This window comes from Vombatus ursinus, unplaced genomic scaffold (assembly GCF_900497805.2).
Source record: "Vombatus ursinus unplaced genomic scaffold, bare-nosed wombat genome assembly UNPS02014778.1, whole genome shotgun sequence".
NCBI lineage: Eukaryota > Metazoa > Chordata > Mammalia > Diprotodontia > Vombatidae > Vombatus > Vombatus ursinus.
This window is the reverse complement of record NW_020954556.1, coordinates 16,560,109-16,578,509: the sequence shown is the minus strand read 5'-3', so window position 1 is coordinate 16,578,509 and position 18,401 is coordinate 16,560,109. Positions and strand designations below refer to the sequence as shown.

The 18,401-nt window shown below is 40.0% G+C and overlaps 1 protein-coding gene across 1 annotated transcript in view; it reads right to left on the bottom strand.

Moving 5' to 3' along the window:
* The window catches only part of TACR1 (tachykinin receptor 1), a 172,275-nt gene extending 154,279 nt beyond the window's left edge, over positions 1-17,996 (bottom strand). The window contains exon 1 of the mRNA XM_027865436.1: positions 17,262-17,996. Coding sequence (XP_027721237.1) covers positions 17,262-17,656 — 395 coding nt within the window. The 5' untranslated portion in view covers positions 17,657-17,996. The remainder of the gene's footprint in view (positions 1-17,261) is intronic.
* Positions 17,997-18,401: the final 405 nt, after the last annotated feature.

Here is an 18,401-nt window from a genome sequence, read left to right as displayed (position 1 = left end):
TATAATGAATGAACTACTCTTTGTATTGGACCTCTTTCTCTCAAATTCCTTCCAACTACTATAACACTCAGACCATGCTCACCCCAATGTCACAAGGAGAGGCCGTTCTGTCCTTTCTCATAGACTGGAGCACCTGGATCACCATCTTCTTCTCCACAACTCTTGTATTTATACTAGGAGACCTCAATGTCCACGGTGATACTCCCTCAAAATTCATACCCTCTCAATTCCTCAGCCTCCTAAAATCTCATGACCTACTCCTTCACCCTAACTCAATCACAAAAAGGGTTGCTTATACACTGGACTTCACTATTACCTACAAGTGTTCTATTTTCTAAATTAGAAGCTCTGACATTTCTACATCTAACCATAACCTCCTATATTTTATTTCTTCCTGTACTTCATCTCTCCTAAAGCTATCTTTCACTCTCATCTAGACATCTAATCCCACTAGTAGTGTCCCAGCCCATTAGCCATGCTCAACTTTCACTTTCCTCCTTTTCCAATATTGACTCTATGGCTATTTCAACTCCACACTGTCCTTAGCTCTTGAACCCTTTGTTTCTTTGTTCTTTCACCACTCATATCTTACCAAACCCAAGTCCTGCATTCCTGTCACCATCAGCTTCTTCAGCTGCTCCTCACAAGGTGATGAACAGAGATGGAGGAAATCATGCAACTGTGCTGATGAGGTGCCCAATAAATTCATGTTATTTTCACTTCAACTGGACCCTCACTGCAGTAAAGAAGTCCTTTTATTCTTTGCTAAAGAGTTCTTTATAGCACTATCCATGAAGCTATTCCAAACCGTCTTTCATGCTTTCATGCCTACCATACTTTCCTCTATTCCCCTTTCTCAATCAAAAACCTTGCCTCTTTACCAAAAAGAAAAAAATGAAGCCACTTGATGTGAACTTTCTTGTCTCCCTTTCTCTTTATTTCAAAATCTTCAGACATCATCCTCTTCTCTAGCCTTGTTTTCTCAAGTCTTTAACAATGAGGTGATACTAATCTTTGCCAAGGCAAACCCTACCATAATTCATAATTCAAATCAGACCTTTTAACTAAGGATATTCCCTAATGTTCTGTCCTGGTTTCTTATCTTTATACACTTTCTATCATGGTGACTTCATCAGATTCCATGGATTTAATTATCACCTCTATGCAGATGACTCATGTATCTATGTATCTACGTATCTGTGTATCCTTCTATCTATCTATCTATCTATCTATCTATGTATCCTTGTATCTATCTATCTATCTATCTATCTATCTTTTTATGCTATGTTAGTCTCTCCCCTGAGCTCCAACCACCAATTGCCTAATGCTTCAAACAAGAAGTCCCATAGGACATCTCAAATTAAAAGTGTCAAAGACTAAACCATCTATGCCTATCACCACTACCACCCCTCTTCCAAACTTCCCTATTTCTGTCAAAGGTACAATCATCCTTTTGGTCTCCCATCTTTATAATTTTGTCATTATCCTGGACTCCTCATTCTTCCACACTCCATGTATCAATCAATTGCCATAACTTTGTCATTTCTACCTCTACAACATCTCTTGAATTTGACCCTTTCTCTTTCTATTCATTTTAGTTCAAACTCTTATTTTAGATTATTGTGACAGCCTCCTAATTGGCTTCCCTTTCTCAAGGTTTTTTCCATTCTACTCCACCCTATACACAGCTGCCAAAGTGGTTATTCTTAAGTGAAGCTCAGACAATATTGTGTTGTTTTCCTAGTGGGATTTCTAATGAGCTAAGATTCTATTTGGATAAATTCACACAAATTAAATCTTTACACTAATTAAACAAGTCTTTCCATCTACAAAAGGGTTGGAACTAGGAGAGAGAGGTAACCAGCCTTCTGAGAGCCAGAGAGTAATTGTTATTACCTTAATCTTGTATGAAGTGCATAGCCGCTGTCAACGAACTTTTGATTGATAGTACTTGGTTTTATTACTGAATAGCATCAGATACTTAGTCAGTAGTATCACCCCAGTGAATAAATGTATTTCTATTTTATTTGTCCTTATGGACCAAGATTTGCCCACCTTGTGGCCAATCTGCAGGTGATTAGGTGATCACAATTAAGGGAGCTGATCCTCAAACTTTAAATACTTTCTGTTGCTAGGAATATACCTAATAATTTTTCACCTTGTATAAAACTGCCAGAGTTTGCCTTCCACTGGTGTGGCTTTTAATAGCATAAAAATCATCTCCATACCACAATGAATTACCAGTCAGTAATGTTAACTACTTCATTTTTTCTCATTTCCTAGATGAGGAAACTGAGTCCCAGAAGAGATAAGCAACTTGCTTAGGGTCATATAGACATTGAGTGACAAAACTAGGACTAGAATCTAACTTTCTTTCTTAGCCAATCACAAACCACTTATGTAGCATATAAAGCATGGAAGTCATTGTGCTAGGTCCTGGGAAGGATTTGGAATAAATCTATGACAAAATCCTGGCCCTCAAGCTTACAATCTAATTTGCACTAGGGTCAGTCAATTGGTTAACAAGCATTTATTAAATACCTACCTTATCCCAGATACTGCACTAAGCACTGGAGAGATAAAGGCAAAAGACAATCCTTGCTTTTAAGGAGCTAACATTCTAATGTGGAAGGGAGGGAAGAGAGATAAGACAAAAATGTAGGAAGCATTAATTAACATATAAGAAAACAATAGGAATTATGTCACAGGTAGTACATGATCAATTGTCAAATGAGTCCTAGAACACAGCACAGGGCTTTTCATCCAGTTGATACTCAATAAATACTGGTCAAATGGCTCTGATATTTACTGGATGACATTGCCAAGTCATTTTACCTTTGGTTCTCAGTTTACTCTTGCAAGATGGGGAAAGTAACTTGAATTTTCTGCCTTACTTGGCTGCTGGAATAAAGTGCTTTATAAATGAGAGTTGTCATTGAATTTCTGAGGGATACAGAAAACACGTATTACAAATTTAGAAGAGTGAGCTTGAAAGCCTTCATGAAAGAGGAGAGAACTTGAGCTGGGCTAATAGTTTCTCCACTATAGTCTTAAACTTTTGACTAAGATCTCAGCCCAAATGTGACTGCTTGGAAGTGTTTGGGCTGAGAGAACTAAGCAATAAATAATTCATTGGATTTTGAATCAGCAATATAGTGTGGTGGAAAGAACGACTCTTGGATCTTGAGTCAAAGGATCTGATTCACATCCTGACTTTTCATCACTAACTGTGAGACTTTTGGTAACTCACTTCCCCTCTCTTGGCCTCAGTTACTTCCTCTAAAAAATAAAACAATTAAACTAAATGATCTCTAAAGCCCCTTCCTGCTTAAAATCTCATGAACCTCTAGCCCTCAGAATATCCATCTGATCACAAGTGATACAAAAGTGATAGCCTGAAATAACTTCTCTTTTTCAATGATTAGAAATTACCTCAAGCATACATTATGTCATATGCTGCAATCAGGTTTCATTTTAGGTGGCTCCCCTATCCTTACCATAGTGGGTAATATCAGTCTGTTTGGTAGAAGGAAAAAAAGCTGTCACAGTGATCACCTTGCATAGCATTAGGAATTCAGGCTATGTCCTTTCAGTTTTGTGGTAGAGGCTGTGGCTAGCTTCCTCTCTAGCAAACTGGATTCTGTCTTCCTATCATGCATTAAAACTACATTCTTGATTTAACTCTCAAAGAAAGACAGTAGTATTAAACCTTTATAACCCATTCAGTTCTCCTAGGACCTAGGGCTTTAGCTGAATGGCTTGGGGGAAATGATGAAACACTTTATTTGTGAGTCATTTCAGTTGATTACCAAATGGGGTCTGAGTCCAGAGCAGGTTATGAGCTATAGAAATTCTGAGATGTGGAACCTAGGGAAAATGAAACAAACCAAAACCCAAATGGCCCCAGAGTGATGAGAAATGAGACCTGGGACAGTGAAGCTTCTTCCTTGCATAAAAATATTTTTCTACAGGGCTCTGCTTGAATCATAGAATCTCAGCAATGGAAAAAATTTCAGATGACTCCTAATACTAGCAATACCTGAATAAGACTCTTCTCAGTTATATCCTCAGTTATAAAAAAGTGTTCATTGAGACTCTGGTTTAGAGACTTCCAGTGGGAGGGAACTTGTTGTGCCCCAAGGCAGCCCATTTCATCTTTTAGACAGCTCTAATTATTAGGAAGTTTATACTGATACATAACCAAAATCTAGTCTCTGTAGCTTCTACACATTGTTCTGCCCTCTGGGACCAAGTAGAATTAAGGCTAATCCTTCTTCTAAGAGACAGTCTTCTAAATATTTGAAGATAGAAGTCATGTACCTCCCTGCCCATCTAAACACACCCACAAGAAATCCTCCAAAATCAGGGTTTTGAGTATCTGCACTGTCTGATTCTGGATGTATTCCAAGCCAATCATACAAGTATTTATTAAACATCCAATACATGCAACAACCTGTGCTAGGTGGTGGATATACAAATACAAGAGGCCTTGTCCTCAAGGAGCATATATCTATTGGGAAATATAGCAAATAAACTTATAACTATATCTATACATACATATATATGTATATATACATATATGTGATATATGCATGTATATAAATACACGTATATGTGTGTGTGTGTGTATGTGTGTGTGTGTGTATACACACATGTATTATTTGAGGCAGGAGAGAAAACTAACAACTAGGAAGATCAGGAAAGGCTGTACCCTGAGTGTTGACACATAAATCGAGTCTTGAAGGAAGCTAGGGATTCTAAGAGGTAGAGATGAGATTGAATGCATTCTAGGTGATAGCCTTGCAGAAGCACAGAGAAGGAGATGGCATCCTGAGTTTGAAGAATAGCAAGTAGGCCAATTTGGCTGGAACATCAAATACATGATGGGGAATAACATGCAAAAAACTTAGAAAGGCAAGCTGGAGCCAGACTGTGAAGACCTTTAAAGGCCAAGCAGAGAAGTTTTTATTTTACCTATTGACAGTTGGAAGCCATTGAAGATTACCAAACTGACGATACACATAGTCAGATTTGTACTTTAAGAAGGTTATTTTGGCAGTAGTGGGTAGGATGGATAGGAGAGGGGAGAATCTAGGAGTCAGGAATCTGATTGTGAAATTTTTGCAGAAGTCAAGATGACATTTGGTGAGGGCATGAACTAGAGTGGTATACATATGAACAAAGATAGGAGACTGTTGCAAGATATATTGTGGGGTAGAATTAGTGTTGTTGTTCAGTTGTTTCAGTTGTGTTTAATTCTTGGTGAATCCATTTATGGTTTTCCTGGGAAAGATACAAGTTTGAGTGGTTTGCCATTTCCTTCTCCAGCTCATTTGACAGATGAGGAAACTGAGTTAAGTGACTTGCCCAGTGTCACACAGCTAGTAAGTGTCTGAAGCCAGATTTGTACTCAACCTGAGTCTTCCTGACTTTTGCTAGTGCCGTATGTACTTTGCCACTTAGCTGCTGCCCTAGGTAGAATTGATAAGATTGGATGAGGGTGATGGAAAGGAAAGATCAAGGATGACTCTGAGGTATGAACCTAGATGACTAAAAGGATAGTAGTACCTTGAGCATAAATAAGGAAGTTAGGGAAGAAGAGACAGAGAGAGATAGAGAGAGAGAGACAGAGACAGAGAGTGACAGAGAGAGAGAGACAAAGAGACAGAGAGACAGAGACAGACAGACAGACACACACACACACACACAGAGACAGAGAGAGTATGTGTGTTTAGAGAAAAAGATAATGAATTCTGTCTTGGATGCCTTGAGTTTTAGTTGCCTATAGGATATCCAATGGGAAATGGCAGTTGGTGATATAAGTTTGGATTTTATGAGAAAGACTAGGGTGGATATACTCATTGATAGTCATCTGTATAGAGATAGTATTTGAAGATTGGTCAATAATGGGATCAATAGACAGCATAGAGAAAGAAAAGTGGGCCCAGGATAGATCCTTGGGGTATACTCATTGTTAAGGAGTGATCCTGAAGAAATTAAGTAGGAACAATAAGACAAATAGGAAGGAAACAAAGAGAGTCCAGTGTCATGAAAGCCAAGAGAAGAAATAGTATCCTTGGGGGATGTGCTTCAATAAGGTTGAGAAATATGAGGACAGAGAAGAGGCCAATGAATTTAGCAGTTGAGATCATCTTGGAAAGAACAATTACAGTTGAATACTGAGGTGGGAAGCCAGATTGCAAAGAATTAGGAAGAAAATGTGAAAATATAAAATGGAGGTAATGAATGTAGATGGCATTTGCTAGAAATTTGGCTAAAAAAAGGAAGAGACATATAAGACATTTGTGTGTTGGGCTAGATGGCTTCTGAAGTCCCTTCTATGATTCTGTAACAGTAGGTTGAGGATGGGAGAATCGTGTGAAGGGCTGTTTTTTTTTGTTTTTTTGTTTTTTATGTTTTTGTTTTTGCTTTTTAAGAGATGGACAGACCAGAGCATGTTTGAAGGCAGCAAGGAAGGAGTCAGTAGATAGAAAAATACTAAAGATTGGATGGATAAAAAAGTAAAGATGGGGGTAGTATATGATTAAAGGTCAGGCTACCATAGGAGATGGGAGGGGATTGAATCACAGAATGTAAGAATTGATAGGCACCTTAGTGGCCATCTAGTGGGAAAAAAAGATATGAGAAAGCATCTCCCTCATTTCTTTGTAGAGGTGAGGTATTATGAGTGTGGAATGCCTTAGTTAATGTCAGACTTTTTCCAATGTCAGTTTTGCTAAACTTTTTCCCCCTTTCTTATTCTTTGTTATAACAGATGGTTCTCTAGGAAATAGGAGAGGCATTCATTTTAAAATACAGATAATATCAAAACAAAAGACACCAAAAATTATTTTTTACAAAATTAAGGAAAAATAACAGGACTGTCACGCAGCTATGAAGGCTCTGTTGAGATCAGATAACATAAATTTGCGGTATATCCAATTGGCACTATTGCATTACTTCTTCTAGTGCTATTCAATAGCATGTGACTAGGAGAAGAGAAGGTCCTTTCTTATCTTCCTAAAACAGGGAGCACAAAATTGAACGTAATGCTCCAAATGTGGTTTGATTAAAGAAAAAAATATCATGAGACTTATCTTGTTTTGGAATCTGTATTTCTACCAGCGCAATCACAATAGCTGACACTGTTGATTCTTATAGAGCTTATTCTTATAGATTCACTAAGACTTCCAAGGCTTTTTCACACAATCATCCATTCAAATGAGTATTGGTCCCTTCAAAGTAGGCCCCTGGAGGGAGAAAGGGCCTTCTAATGTGTTGAATATAGAGTTAGAAAAATCTGAATTCAAATCCAGCCTCAGACATTTAGTGCTATGTGACCCAGGGCTCACTGTCTGCCCCAATTTTTCAATTTGTAAGATAGGGATAATAATAATACCTACTTCTCAGTATTCTTGTGAAGATCAAATGAGATAATATTTGTAAAGTATTTTGAAAACATTAAAGCACTAAATAAATATTAGTTTTTATTATTATTATTTCAATGATGGCACTGTGGCTAGAAGCCTTTCAGGGAATAACTTTTCTTTTGAATTTACCTTAAGAATATCTTCAATGGAATCAAATTTTCAACCTTTAAGAGCATATTTTGTAGAAAAGAATTATAGAATGTTAAAACTGTAAGTGACCTTAGAAGTCATTTGGCTAGTACAGATGAAGAAATTGAGCCCCTGAATGGGGAAATGGTGGAAGAAAGGTCACTGATTTGATTTGTGGAAAACACCAAAAGCTAAATTTGGTGAATAAAGTGTGTGTGTATGTGTGTGTGTGTGTGTGTGTGTGTGTGTGTGTGTGTGTGTAGGTCCTGTTATAGGACCTTACCCAAACAATGGTGTGATAAGAGGATAAAACAGGTTAGGAATTTGATGTTTTCAAATCTCCAGCCCCTAATGGTGATAGAACTAAAAGAGTGAATAAGAAAAATCAACTAGTGCCTGAAAAAAGAGAAAAGAGTTATGATTTAAAGTCTAAATCAGAAAGAGAAAACTGGAGCCTTGCTGAGTCAATCTAGAGTTCACCTGAATATGAAATCCGGGGGGCCAGGTGGGGAGGCTGGAAAGGAATTTAGAGATGTAGGTCCAAAGCCAGGGAGTTAACAAAGAATTTGTCGCACTATGAAGTGGGTGCAGCAGACAGCAATGAAATGATCATTTGTCTTACATGACTTTCCCACCCAACATGATGTTCTTTTACAGTAGCTTAGTGTTCACAATGGTATCTCCTTGCTCCACTGTTCAGGCACTACTGTATAACACAGGAGATATCATGTACTATATATCTAAAACACTGAGGATTGGGGTGTTAGTTGTTTTTGTTGTTGGGAGGCTGTTTTGTTTATTTTGTTGGTATTGTAAACCTCAAAATTCACGAACCAGTCATTTCCAAGCATTGTGAGACAATGGGGGTGGGATGGGGCAGAGAGAGAAAATAAAAAAGGAGAATCTTTGGTCTAGTAAGCTCATCTTGGCCAATAAGAGAAGAGCTAGAGATTGACCACCAGGGGGTGCAGTGTCACAGCTACAACAGTATCCTGGTCTGAGAGGAAAGCCTATGACTAGAAGCAGAATGATGAAGCCAGACTGGCAGGAGAGGATCATAGGATCATAAAGTTATAGAACTGCACCTGGAAGGGACTTCAAAGGCTATCTACTCCAACTCCCTCCTTTTTATATTTGGAAACTTAGGCCTGAAGAAGTTGAGTGACTTGTTCGGTCACAGTGGTGGTAAATATCTGAAATGGGATTTGAACTAAGGTCCTCGGACAAGTGGCACAGTGGATAGAGCACTAGGCTTGGGAACACTCATCTTCCTGAGTTCAAATCTGGCCTCAGACACTTACTAGCTGTGTGACCCTATACAAGTCTCTTCACCCTGTTTGCCTCTGTTTCCTTGTGTATAAAATGAGCCAGAGCAGAAAATGGCAAACCACTTCAGTATCTTTGCCAAGGAAACCCCAAATGGAGTCATGAAGAGTCAGACAGGACTGAAACAACTGAACAACAAAGTACTTTGTAGCTGCTGGGTTCTGCCAGAATTAATTTCCCCTATAAGAACCTTTGCATTTGTAATCTTTATTAATCACTATGTTTTCTCTCCATGTATGTTTCTCCCTTAAGTGCCTTTAAAGCACTAGAGAAGGGTTTGTTTGGAAACCAAGAGGGTTTGAAAACCAAGGAATATGGGATACGGAAGAAACCTAGTTTTTTCCACTGAAGGGGAGCTGATATCTATAGCAAAGAAATGTATCATCTAGAAATCATCAGCGGGTACCAGCAATCTTGAATTTGCAGGAAAAAAGTGACCCTATGTGTCTAGAGGAAGCAGGATCAAAGGACTGAGGGAGCTACAAGGGACTTTAGCAATCCCATAATCAGCTATACCATTCCTGATGAGCAAACTAATGGTTATTTGCTTAAGGTCCCACTGGTAAGCTTTGCATCTAGGTACGCCGATTCCAAATTCAAGGCTTCCATGGCTCCCCTTTTCAAGATATTGGCTTGTAGAGTTATAGCAATCAAGCTGAGTGACCATTTTGCATCAAAAAACAGGCTAAGACTTTCAACCAAGAAACTTGCTTTTCTTATATACTTCCTACACTAGAAGGATAGTAGGGGACACCCATTGTTAATGTGTGTCTGGTTTTGAAGGTGATTTTGAAAGAAGACTGAGCTTCGAAAATGTTGTAAGCACTGGTAACATTGTTAAAATGTCTACAATATCCAAAGGATGATGCTCTTTTGGAGCTATAAATTCTGGTCTATTTGTTAAAATAAACAAACAAAAAAACAAAAACCACAATGTCATTACTTCATAGACACAATACATAATACATGCCCATTTGTTATTCATTTGTTCATTCATTCATGCATTCATGCTCCATCCATCCATCCATCCATCCATCCATCCCTCTATTCATCCACCTATCCTCTTTCTTTAGGAGAGAGGTTCCATATTTTTTTTCTTACCTAGTGATTTTATTTTTTATCCCTTTACAAAGGTTTTTTTTGTATATGTTATTAGACACACCGCATGTCACAGATGTCCACTTAGTCTGATCATGGACTGCCCAGAGAACAGGCTTAAAGTTTGCTGTTGGTAATTGGTAGCTATTGCATTTCAATTTTGCCAGCAGAAAAGAAAAGAAAAAAAGATGTTCACAGAGATAAACTGCTATCTGGGAAAGGGACTCAGAAATGAAGTTTGTGTTCCTGCATCCAATAGCTTACTTAAATCCCATTCCACTTTGTGAACATACTTGGAAGCAAAAGTGCCAGGGCTACCTCAAATGTCCATTTCCATAGGTCTTCAAAAAAAAATAACCATGAGGTGGCCAGGGAGCAAGTACATTTGTTGTCTGGCATTTGAAATATTGTTTATATGCTAGTGGTTTGTAGATGGGAAAAGGTGGAAAGCTGTGGTTCAGTTCAATTCAATGAGAATTTATTAGACATCTACTGTGAACAACGAAAGAGGGACAGTGCTAGACACTGAGGATGAATTAATCAATAACTCAATAAACATTTGTTAAGCGCCTACTATGTGGCAGGCACTGTGCTAAGTGCTGGAGTACAGAGATGAAGCAGAAAAACAGCCCTTCCTCAAGGGACAGAAAAGCCAAAAGAAAAGCAATCCCTACCCTCAAGAAGTGAAACGCAATATGCAGTGGAAGGCAACTGGATTTTCATCCAGCAAATGCAAGTTCACATTCGTGCTCTGCTACTTACTACTTGTATGACCTTGAGAAAGTCACTGAGTTTCAGGTTCCCTTTCTTTAAGATTGAGAGTGTTGGAGCTGATGACCCCTAAGGCCTAAGACAAATAACAGGCTCCCATGCTTGTCAAGGGCAAAGAGACAGTGGCATATGCAGGATCCTCAGCAGCATGGCAGAATGGCAGTGTCAGAGGAGAGAGATCCTCAAGGTCATCTAATTCAGCCTTTACCTGAAAGAGCCTTCCCTTCTGCAACATTCCCCAACAAGAGGTCATTCAACCTCACTTAAAGACCTCCAGTGATGGAGAACTCACCGTCTCACAAGTTAGCTCACAAACTGCCACTGATTCCTCCACTCCTTTCCATCGAAACTGAACTCTATCCATTTGGGGTTCACTTATTTGTCTATCATTTTAATTAAGTAGAAGGGGCTTGGAAGGTAAAAAAAAAAGTTTCTTAAATACTTTCAGTCTCCCTCATCTTCCTAGTAGATAAAGCTCTGGGCCTGGAGTGAGAAAGACTTTAATTGAAATATGGCCTCAGATAGTTACTAGCTATATGATTTAAGTCACTTAACCTCTGCCTGCCTCACTTTCCTCAAATGCAGAAGGAGGATCACAGTAACACCTACTTCACAGGGTTGTTTTGAGGATCAAATGAAATATATGTAAAGTGCTTAGCACAGTGCCTGGTACATAGCAGGCCCTTAACAAACCTTTGTTCTCTTCTCTTCCCTCTTCTAGCTTATCTTTCCAGGTAGAAAGGAGGCCCTACTTTTTGACAGAATAATAAACTGAGTAGCTAAAAACAACATGGTTTTGTGTATGCTATAACAATATGACAGATCAGGACTTCAATTGAGATCACCTAGCTCTGAGCTCAGAGCAGCTAGGTGGTACATCGGATAGAGTGCCGGGCCTAGAGTCAGGAAGACTCATCTTCTTGAATTCAAATTTGACCTCAGGTACTTACTAGTTGTGTGATCCTGGGCAAGTTGCTTAACTGTTTGCCTCAGTTTCCTCACCTGTAAAATGAGCTGGAGAAGGAAATGGATCTAGCCAAGACAACCCCAAATGGGGTCACAAGGTCAAACATGACTGAAACAACTGAACAGCAACAACAATAAGTTCTGAGCTCCTCACTCTTGGGTGGAATATATAGCTGCATTATACACTAGTGGTTTCAAATCCTAACTGTTGGCTACTTGGCTTGAGTGTCTTCTGGCAAAAATCAACACTGTATGTGCATTTCCACTGTCCTGCTCATAAAGCTCTTACAAAATTAAGACGAGGTCCTTCGGAATCTAAGCTGTTTTTCCAAATCAACAGAAGAAAGAAATATGGTCCTCTTGAGCTCACATTGGTTTCCAGACAGATACGTGGTGCTTCCCCATCACTCTTCCTTGGACATTTTAATCACAATGCTCTAGGCTGGAAAGGGGCCTACCTCTTAAACAAGGCAGTTTTAAATAAACTGGAAAATCTGACCTTCAACAATTCAAAAAGGACAGGAAACTGAGACAGATCAAGCAGATTGGACTGCCTCAGCTTCAACTGAAATTCTACAAGAACCTACGATTCCATCAGCCAGCCTTAGAATGTGCTCGTCAGGAGTTAGAGCTGAAAGGGACCTTAGAGATTACCCGCTTCATTTTAGATGAGCAAACAGACCCAGAGAGAGGAAGTAGTCCAGGATCACACAGTGAGGAAGTAACTGAGTGGCGATTCACACCCAGAATTTTTGATTCCATATCCTAAAGTTTTTCATGTATTCCCAAGTTAAAAGAATAATCACTCGGCAGCCAACCAGCTAGAGATAAGCTTCTCAGGGATTGTTTGGGCTGGTGTTTGAATGAGAAATAAACAATCCATCACTAGACTTTTACTCAAAACTACTAGTCTGTACTTCACTGGCAAAGCCTTCAGTAAACTCAGGGTCATCTCCAATCCATCAAGAGGAATCAAAGGAAACCTAATAGAATCCCCTCTAATACACACACACACACACACACACACACACACACACACACCCCACAGATAAAAATGGAAGATGTAAAGATGATAATGATGGCTTAAATTTCTATAAGGCATCTAGGTCAACAACACACTTCCTTCAAATCACCCTGTGGAATAGGTACTGAAAGTATTATGTCCCTCCCCCACCTCATTTTACAGGTAAGGAAACAGAAAAGTTAAGTGACTTGTCCACAGTCATACAACAGGTGACGGTGAGAGGCAAAACATGCTCTTATTGAAAGGTTGTAAGTCACCCATCATGGATTCTTTGAGCCTTAAAAAAATTGATTGAGAGTGATAATGGAAAGAACATTGAAATGGGAGTGAAAATGCCTGAGTCCTAGTCTTCGTTCTTTTAGCACCTGTATGACCTTGGACAGGTCCCTTGTCTGTCTTTGGGCCTCAGCTTCCTCTGCTTAAAATGAAAGGCAGTAAACTAGATGCCTTTTAAAATTCCCTTCCAACTATCATAATCTATAATTCTATGGCTTGACTGATAAAGCATTGAAGCCTCCTCTGTTGAAGGAGGTTTTCTATTACTTGACTATTAAAAAATAAGGGGCAGACTTAGAGACCCGGGTATCAGGTCCCTATAATCATGGCTTCTTCACACACTGAAAAATAGAAAAACAGATAAGAAGCCCTGGAATCAAGTCTGTCATGATCATGGTTCCCTGTCCTATCTGTCTGCACCTTTTTACTTTTTCTTCTGTCTAAAATGCTAGAGGAGAGGGGCATTGTGCGCATCAATCAGTCACAGACTCCCCCCTCCCCCAATTAAACCAATGTACTGGTGTGCTCCATAATGCAATGGCTCTGTCTCCATTCTCAGGAGACAGAACTCTCAGCAGAGCATGGATAAGTTATGAGGACCCAAATTAGCAATATATAGTCCCTTTCCCTAATTTGGTGACATAAACATTGTTAACTAATATGCACAATATAGAATGCTGAGATGGCATTAAATAACAAAGCACATCTGGTGTTTGGAATATAGATCTTTGCATTCTTTAAAGGAGTCTGGATTTAAGTAAAAAGAGCAACCCCAAGAGGGCAATGTGCTTCACCTTAAAGAAATGTAAATATATGCATATAATATGAAGTGTAGTTTAATATATTAATCCATAAAATCCAGATTAACACAAGAGATAAATTGGGGTGGAGGTGATGATTTTTCATTTTACAAAAAAAAAAAATTCTTTATACTTCAGAATGGTGTGGTGGGAAGAATGCTGGTGTTGAAGCAAGGACTTTGATTCAAGCTCCAGCTCTGGCACTGAACAGATGGAACCTTGCTTAAATCACCTAACCTTTCTAGGCCTCAGTTCCCCTGTTTAAAAATTTGAAGATAATAATGCCTTCTCTATTTACAATTACAGGGTTGTTGTGAGGAAAAATTTTTGTGAACCTTAAAGCAAAAAGAGACAGATATATAGATAGAGATACAGGAAAACATTTTTGTGAACCTTAAGGCAGAAAGAGACAGATATTTAGATAGAGATATATGAACATGGGCTATGTGTGGGAAGAATACTAGATTTGGAGCAGGGGACCTGAGTTTAATCCCAGTTGTATATTTATTATCTGTATGACCTTGGACAAAGCATTCCCCTTCTCTGGAACTCAGTTTCCTACTCTGTCAAATGCGAGTGGGAAAGATTCAATTAGATGATAGCTAAGGCTCCTTCTAGAGGCAGCTAGGTGGCACAGTGGCTAGAGCACTGGGCCTGGAGTCAGGAAGACCTTATTTCAAATCTAGCCTCAGATATTTACTAGCTATGTAACACTGGCCATATCACTGCCTCAATTTCCTCAAATGTAAAATGGAGGTTATAATAGCAGATTAAATAATATTTGTAAAGCACTTAGCATGAGAAGTACCTGGCATATAATAAGAGCTTAATAAATACTTGTTTTCTCCTTGGTTTCCTCCAGTTCTAAATTCTATGATCACATTCCACTAAATAGGCAATTTCCCTAGGATATTTAAAATGAAATTTACTTGGCAAAAATTCAATTTCTACATAACGTTCGGGAGTATAGGTAGAACATAAAGGGAAAGGCATAAGCCTCACATTCAGAAAAGCTATTTGTGGTTTTAAATGCCTCCAGGAAGCCTCAGGGCAAATGCAAATCACAGGAAACCCTGTGTGGATAAAATAGGGTAGTAGGAAGCAAATGAAATGGATTGTTTTGTCCCCCCCCCCCATTCCAGCCTCCTTTTAAATTAATTAACCTTTTTTTTTTCCTTTGAGGAAGCAGTCAAAGAACCACCTCTGGAGACCCCTTTGAAATGCAATTTAATCTTCGGTATGAACAATTTACAGAAGCGCTCAAGCATGTACATACAGAGGTACTCCTTCAGACAGACACACAAGCAAGCATGCAAGCAGACTGTCTCCTTCAGTGTCTATCTCCTTGTCTCTGACCATCTCTGTCTCTATTTCATTGTCTCTATCTATCTCTTTCTTTGTCTCTGTCTTCATCTCTTTCTCTGTCTTAATCTTCTCTGTCCTCTCTCTCTCTCTGGCTCTTTGTCTCATTCTCTGTCTTTGTGTGTCTCTGTCTCTCTCTGTCTCTCTGTCTCTTTCTCTCTCTCTCTCTCTCTCTCTCACACACACACACACACACACACACACACACACACACACATACAAATCCACCCTTCTCAAAAGATTTCTATTTCTCAGAAGTCCTGTCTCAACCATGTCACCCAGAGATATCCTCACTAAGACCTGTCTGGACAGTGTTTGCATACCAGCCCTGTTCTTTTCAAACAGTTTTTGAAGCCATAACCTGTTGAGCCATCCCTGCCTCAGAAATGCATGTGGACACTGCTTTGCCATTAGAAAGTACCTTTGTTCCCCTTTAAGATGGCACCAACCTCAAAAAAGGCTAGAGAAAAGGATAGAGAGATTTTAGAAGAAAGAAAAGTTTAGAATTTGAATAGCAGAGCTGATGAGATATTTAGTCTAAACCACTCATGTAACAGATGTAGAAACTGGGACTAAGCAAGGTAAAGTGATTTGCCTAACATCAAACAAATAGTGTTGCTGTTGTTCAGTCATTTTTCAGTTGTGTCTGACTCTTCATGACCCTATTTAGGATTTTCTTGGCAAAGATACTAAAGTGATTTGCCATTACAGATGAGGAACTGAGACAAACAGGGTGAAGTGATTTGCCCAGGGCCACACAGCCTCTGTCTGAGGCCAAATCTGAACTCATGAAGATGAGACTTTCTGACTCGGCAGGCATTCTACCCACTCTGTCACCTAGCTGCCTAAGCAAATAGTATCAGACCCCAAATTTGAAGCCAGATCCAAATCTCTATATAATTGTCTTTTCTCTATAAATATGTAAAGGACTTCCAGATTGAAATAATTATTCTTATTTGTATTTATTAAGTACTTTAATTTACAGAAAGCTTAAAGGGTTTTATAAATGTATATAAAACATTTTCAAAATGCTTTTCAAATATTTTCTCTTTTGATTTTCACACTGGCCCTTTGGAGTGCTCTTGCCACCATCCACATTTTACAAACGAAAAAAATGAGTCTCTAAGAGATTTCTGAGAGAGAGCATTGAATCTCCAACTTCAGAGAGCTCTTAGGAGTGACAATTTTCCTCTTGACTGGTTTAAGGAAAGATTCCTACAGGGGATGGACTACAACAGATAACCTCTGTAGGTACCTTCCAGATCTTGGATTCAAATGTGATGCACTCACTTTAAAAATATTTACAGAGGTAAAGGGAAAATAGAGTTTATTCCCTGCCTTTTTCCCAGATGGAGAAAGTGAAGAAGAGAATGGGAAAAAAAAAGATTTTACCTAGAACAACAGAAGCAAACTTGCTGGACCTGTAACCCTTAACCTGAGGTAACTGCTGAGGTGGCTACATTTGTCAGCCCTGAAGCCACTACCAGGCCTTGAATATAAGTATATGATTGATCATATGATTTTGAGCTAGAAGGGGCCTTGGACATCACCCAGTCCAACCTACTCCTTTTACACGTGAAGAAGCTGAGTGGGTGGGGGGGGGGAGGAGAAGGGGAGTATCTTGGCTATTGGCTAAAATCATATAACACAAAGAAATTAACTCAAGTCCTTTGAATTGAGACCTATTGCTTTTGCCACTAGATACTATGTCCCAGAACAGGGAAGCACAAAGGAAAATAGTAAAAGAAAAAAGAAAGGATCCAGAGAAAGAAAAGGAAATATAAGAGGAGACAGATGAACTGGTAAAGGAGAGACCTGGAGAGGAAGAGAAGAAAGGGAGGAGAAAGAAGAAAGGTAAGGAGAGACAGTGAGGAGGGAAAAGAGGAAAGAGGAAAATAAGATAATTGAGAGGAAGGCTATTTATATGCTAAAGAGTGACAATCCTCCCCAGTCCTTCCACCTTTCCCTTCCCTTAGAAACCGGTTCACCCATACACCCCCACTGCACCCCCCCCCCCAACAACGATACAATACCGTTCCCCTTCTCCTCAAACCCCCTACGTTCAAAGGTCAGGCTCACCTATCGAAGGCGACAGCGGTCATGGAGTAGATGCTAGCGAAGACAGCAGCAATCGGGAAGAAGTTGTGAAACTTGCAATAAAACAGTCCGTAGTACCACTCGTTGTGGATGGCATAGGTGAAGTTCACTACCGTATTGAAGGCGGCCATAGAAGCTTCTGCGAAGGCCAAGTTCACCAGGAAGTAGTTGGTCACTGTCCGCATCCTCTTGTGGGCTAAGATGATCCACATCACCACCACATTGCCCACCACGGAGGTCACCACAATAACAGAGTAGGCAGCTGCCCAGAGAACGATCTGCCAGGCCGGTTGCACAAACTGGTTGGGTTCTGAGCTGTTGGAGGATTCATTTAGGGAGAGGGCAAGGTCTGAATTACTCTGCAGAATATTATCCATCGTTCTTCTTCTGGGGTCAAACCCTCCACGCACGCCCTTAGGGAGCGGAATTCTATGCAGAATAATTGACGTGCAACAGGAGGTTCAGTGTCTCCTGTCAGAATCCTTTTCACCAGAGCAGGTCTGACTTAGCGGGGACTGAGAGATTGTAGAATGTGAAAACTTGGTCTGACCCAGGAGGCTTCGATATTCTCCTCTTCAAGCTTCAGCAAGCGCTAGGAGTTTGGTTTTCCTGTCTAGGTTTTACAAGAGAAATTGACAAAAGCATTCACTCAATCGAATCACAGCTCTTGGAGGCACCTCCAAGCTCTGCAATTCTGCAACCGTTTTCTTTGGCGAGGAAAAGGGATGCTGCAGGAGCCCAAGAGGCACCAGACATGGTGCCACTCCAAAAGTTCTGAGCCAAGGGCTAGCGATCTTGAGTCAGCTGGGGCAGAAGCACAGTGCCCCAGCTGGAGAAGGGCCACCTGATTGTGTACTGTCGCACAGCAGCAGCAGTTGCAGACCGCCTGAGGTCCCTCAGGCTACAGCGTGGACGCCCCCTCGCTCCTTCCTTCTCTGCTCTGGAGGTGCCAGAGCCTCTGCTGGGCGTCTCAGGGCCTTTTATAGCGCTCTGCAGAGACGTCACGGGTAAAGGGGGAAGTGCCTAGCCTGCGGACCCACTCAGTGGCAACAAGCAGGCACCAGCTACACCAGATGTTGGCAGATATATGTCCCTGTGCTACTCAATCCTTTCCCTGGTTCA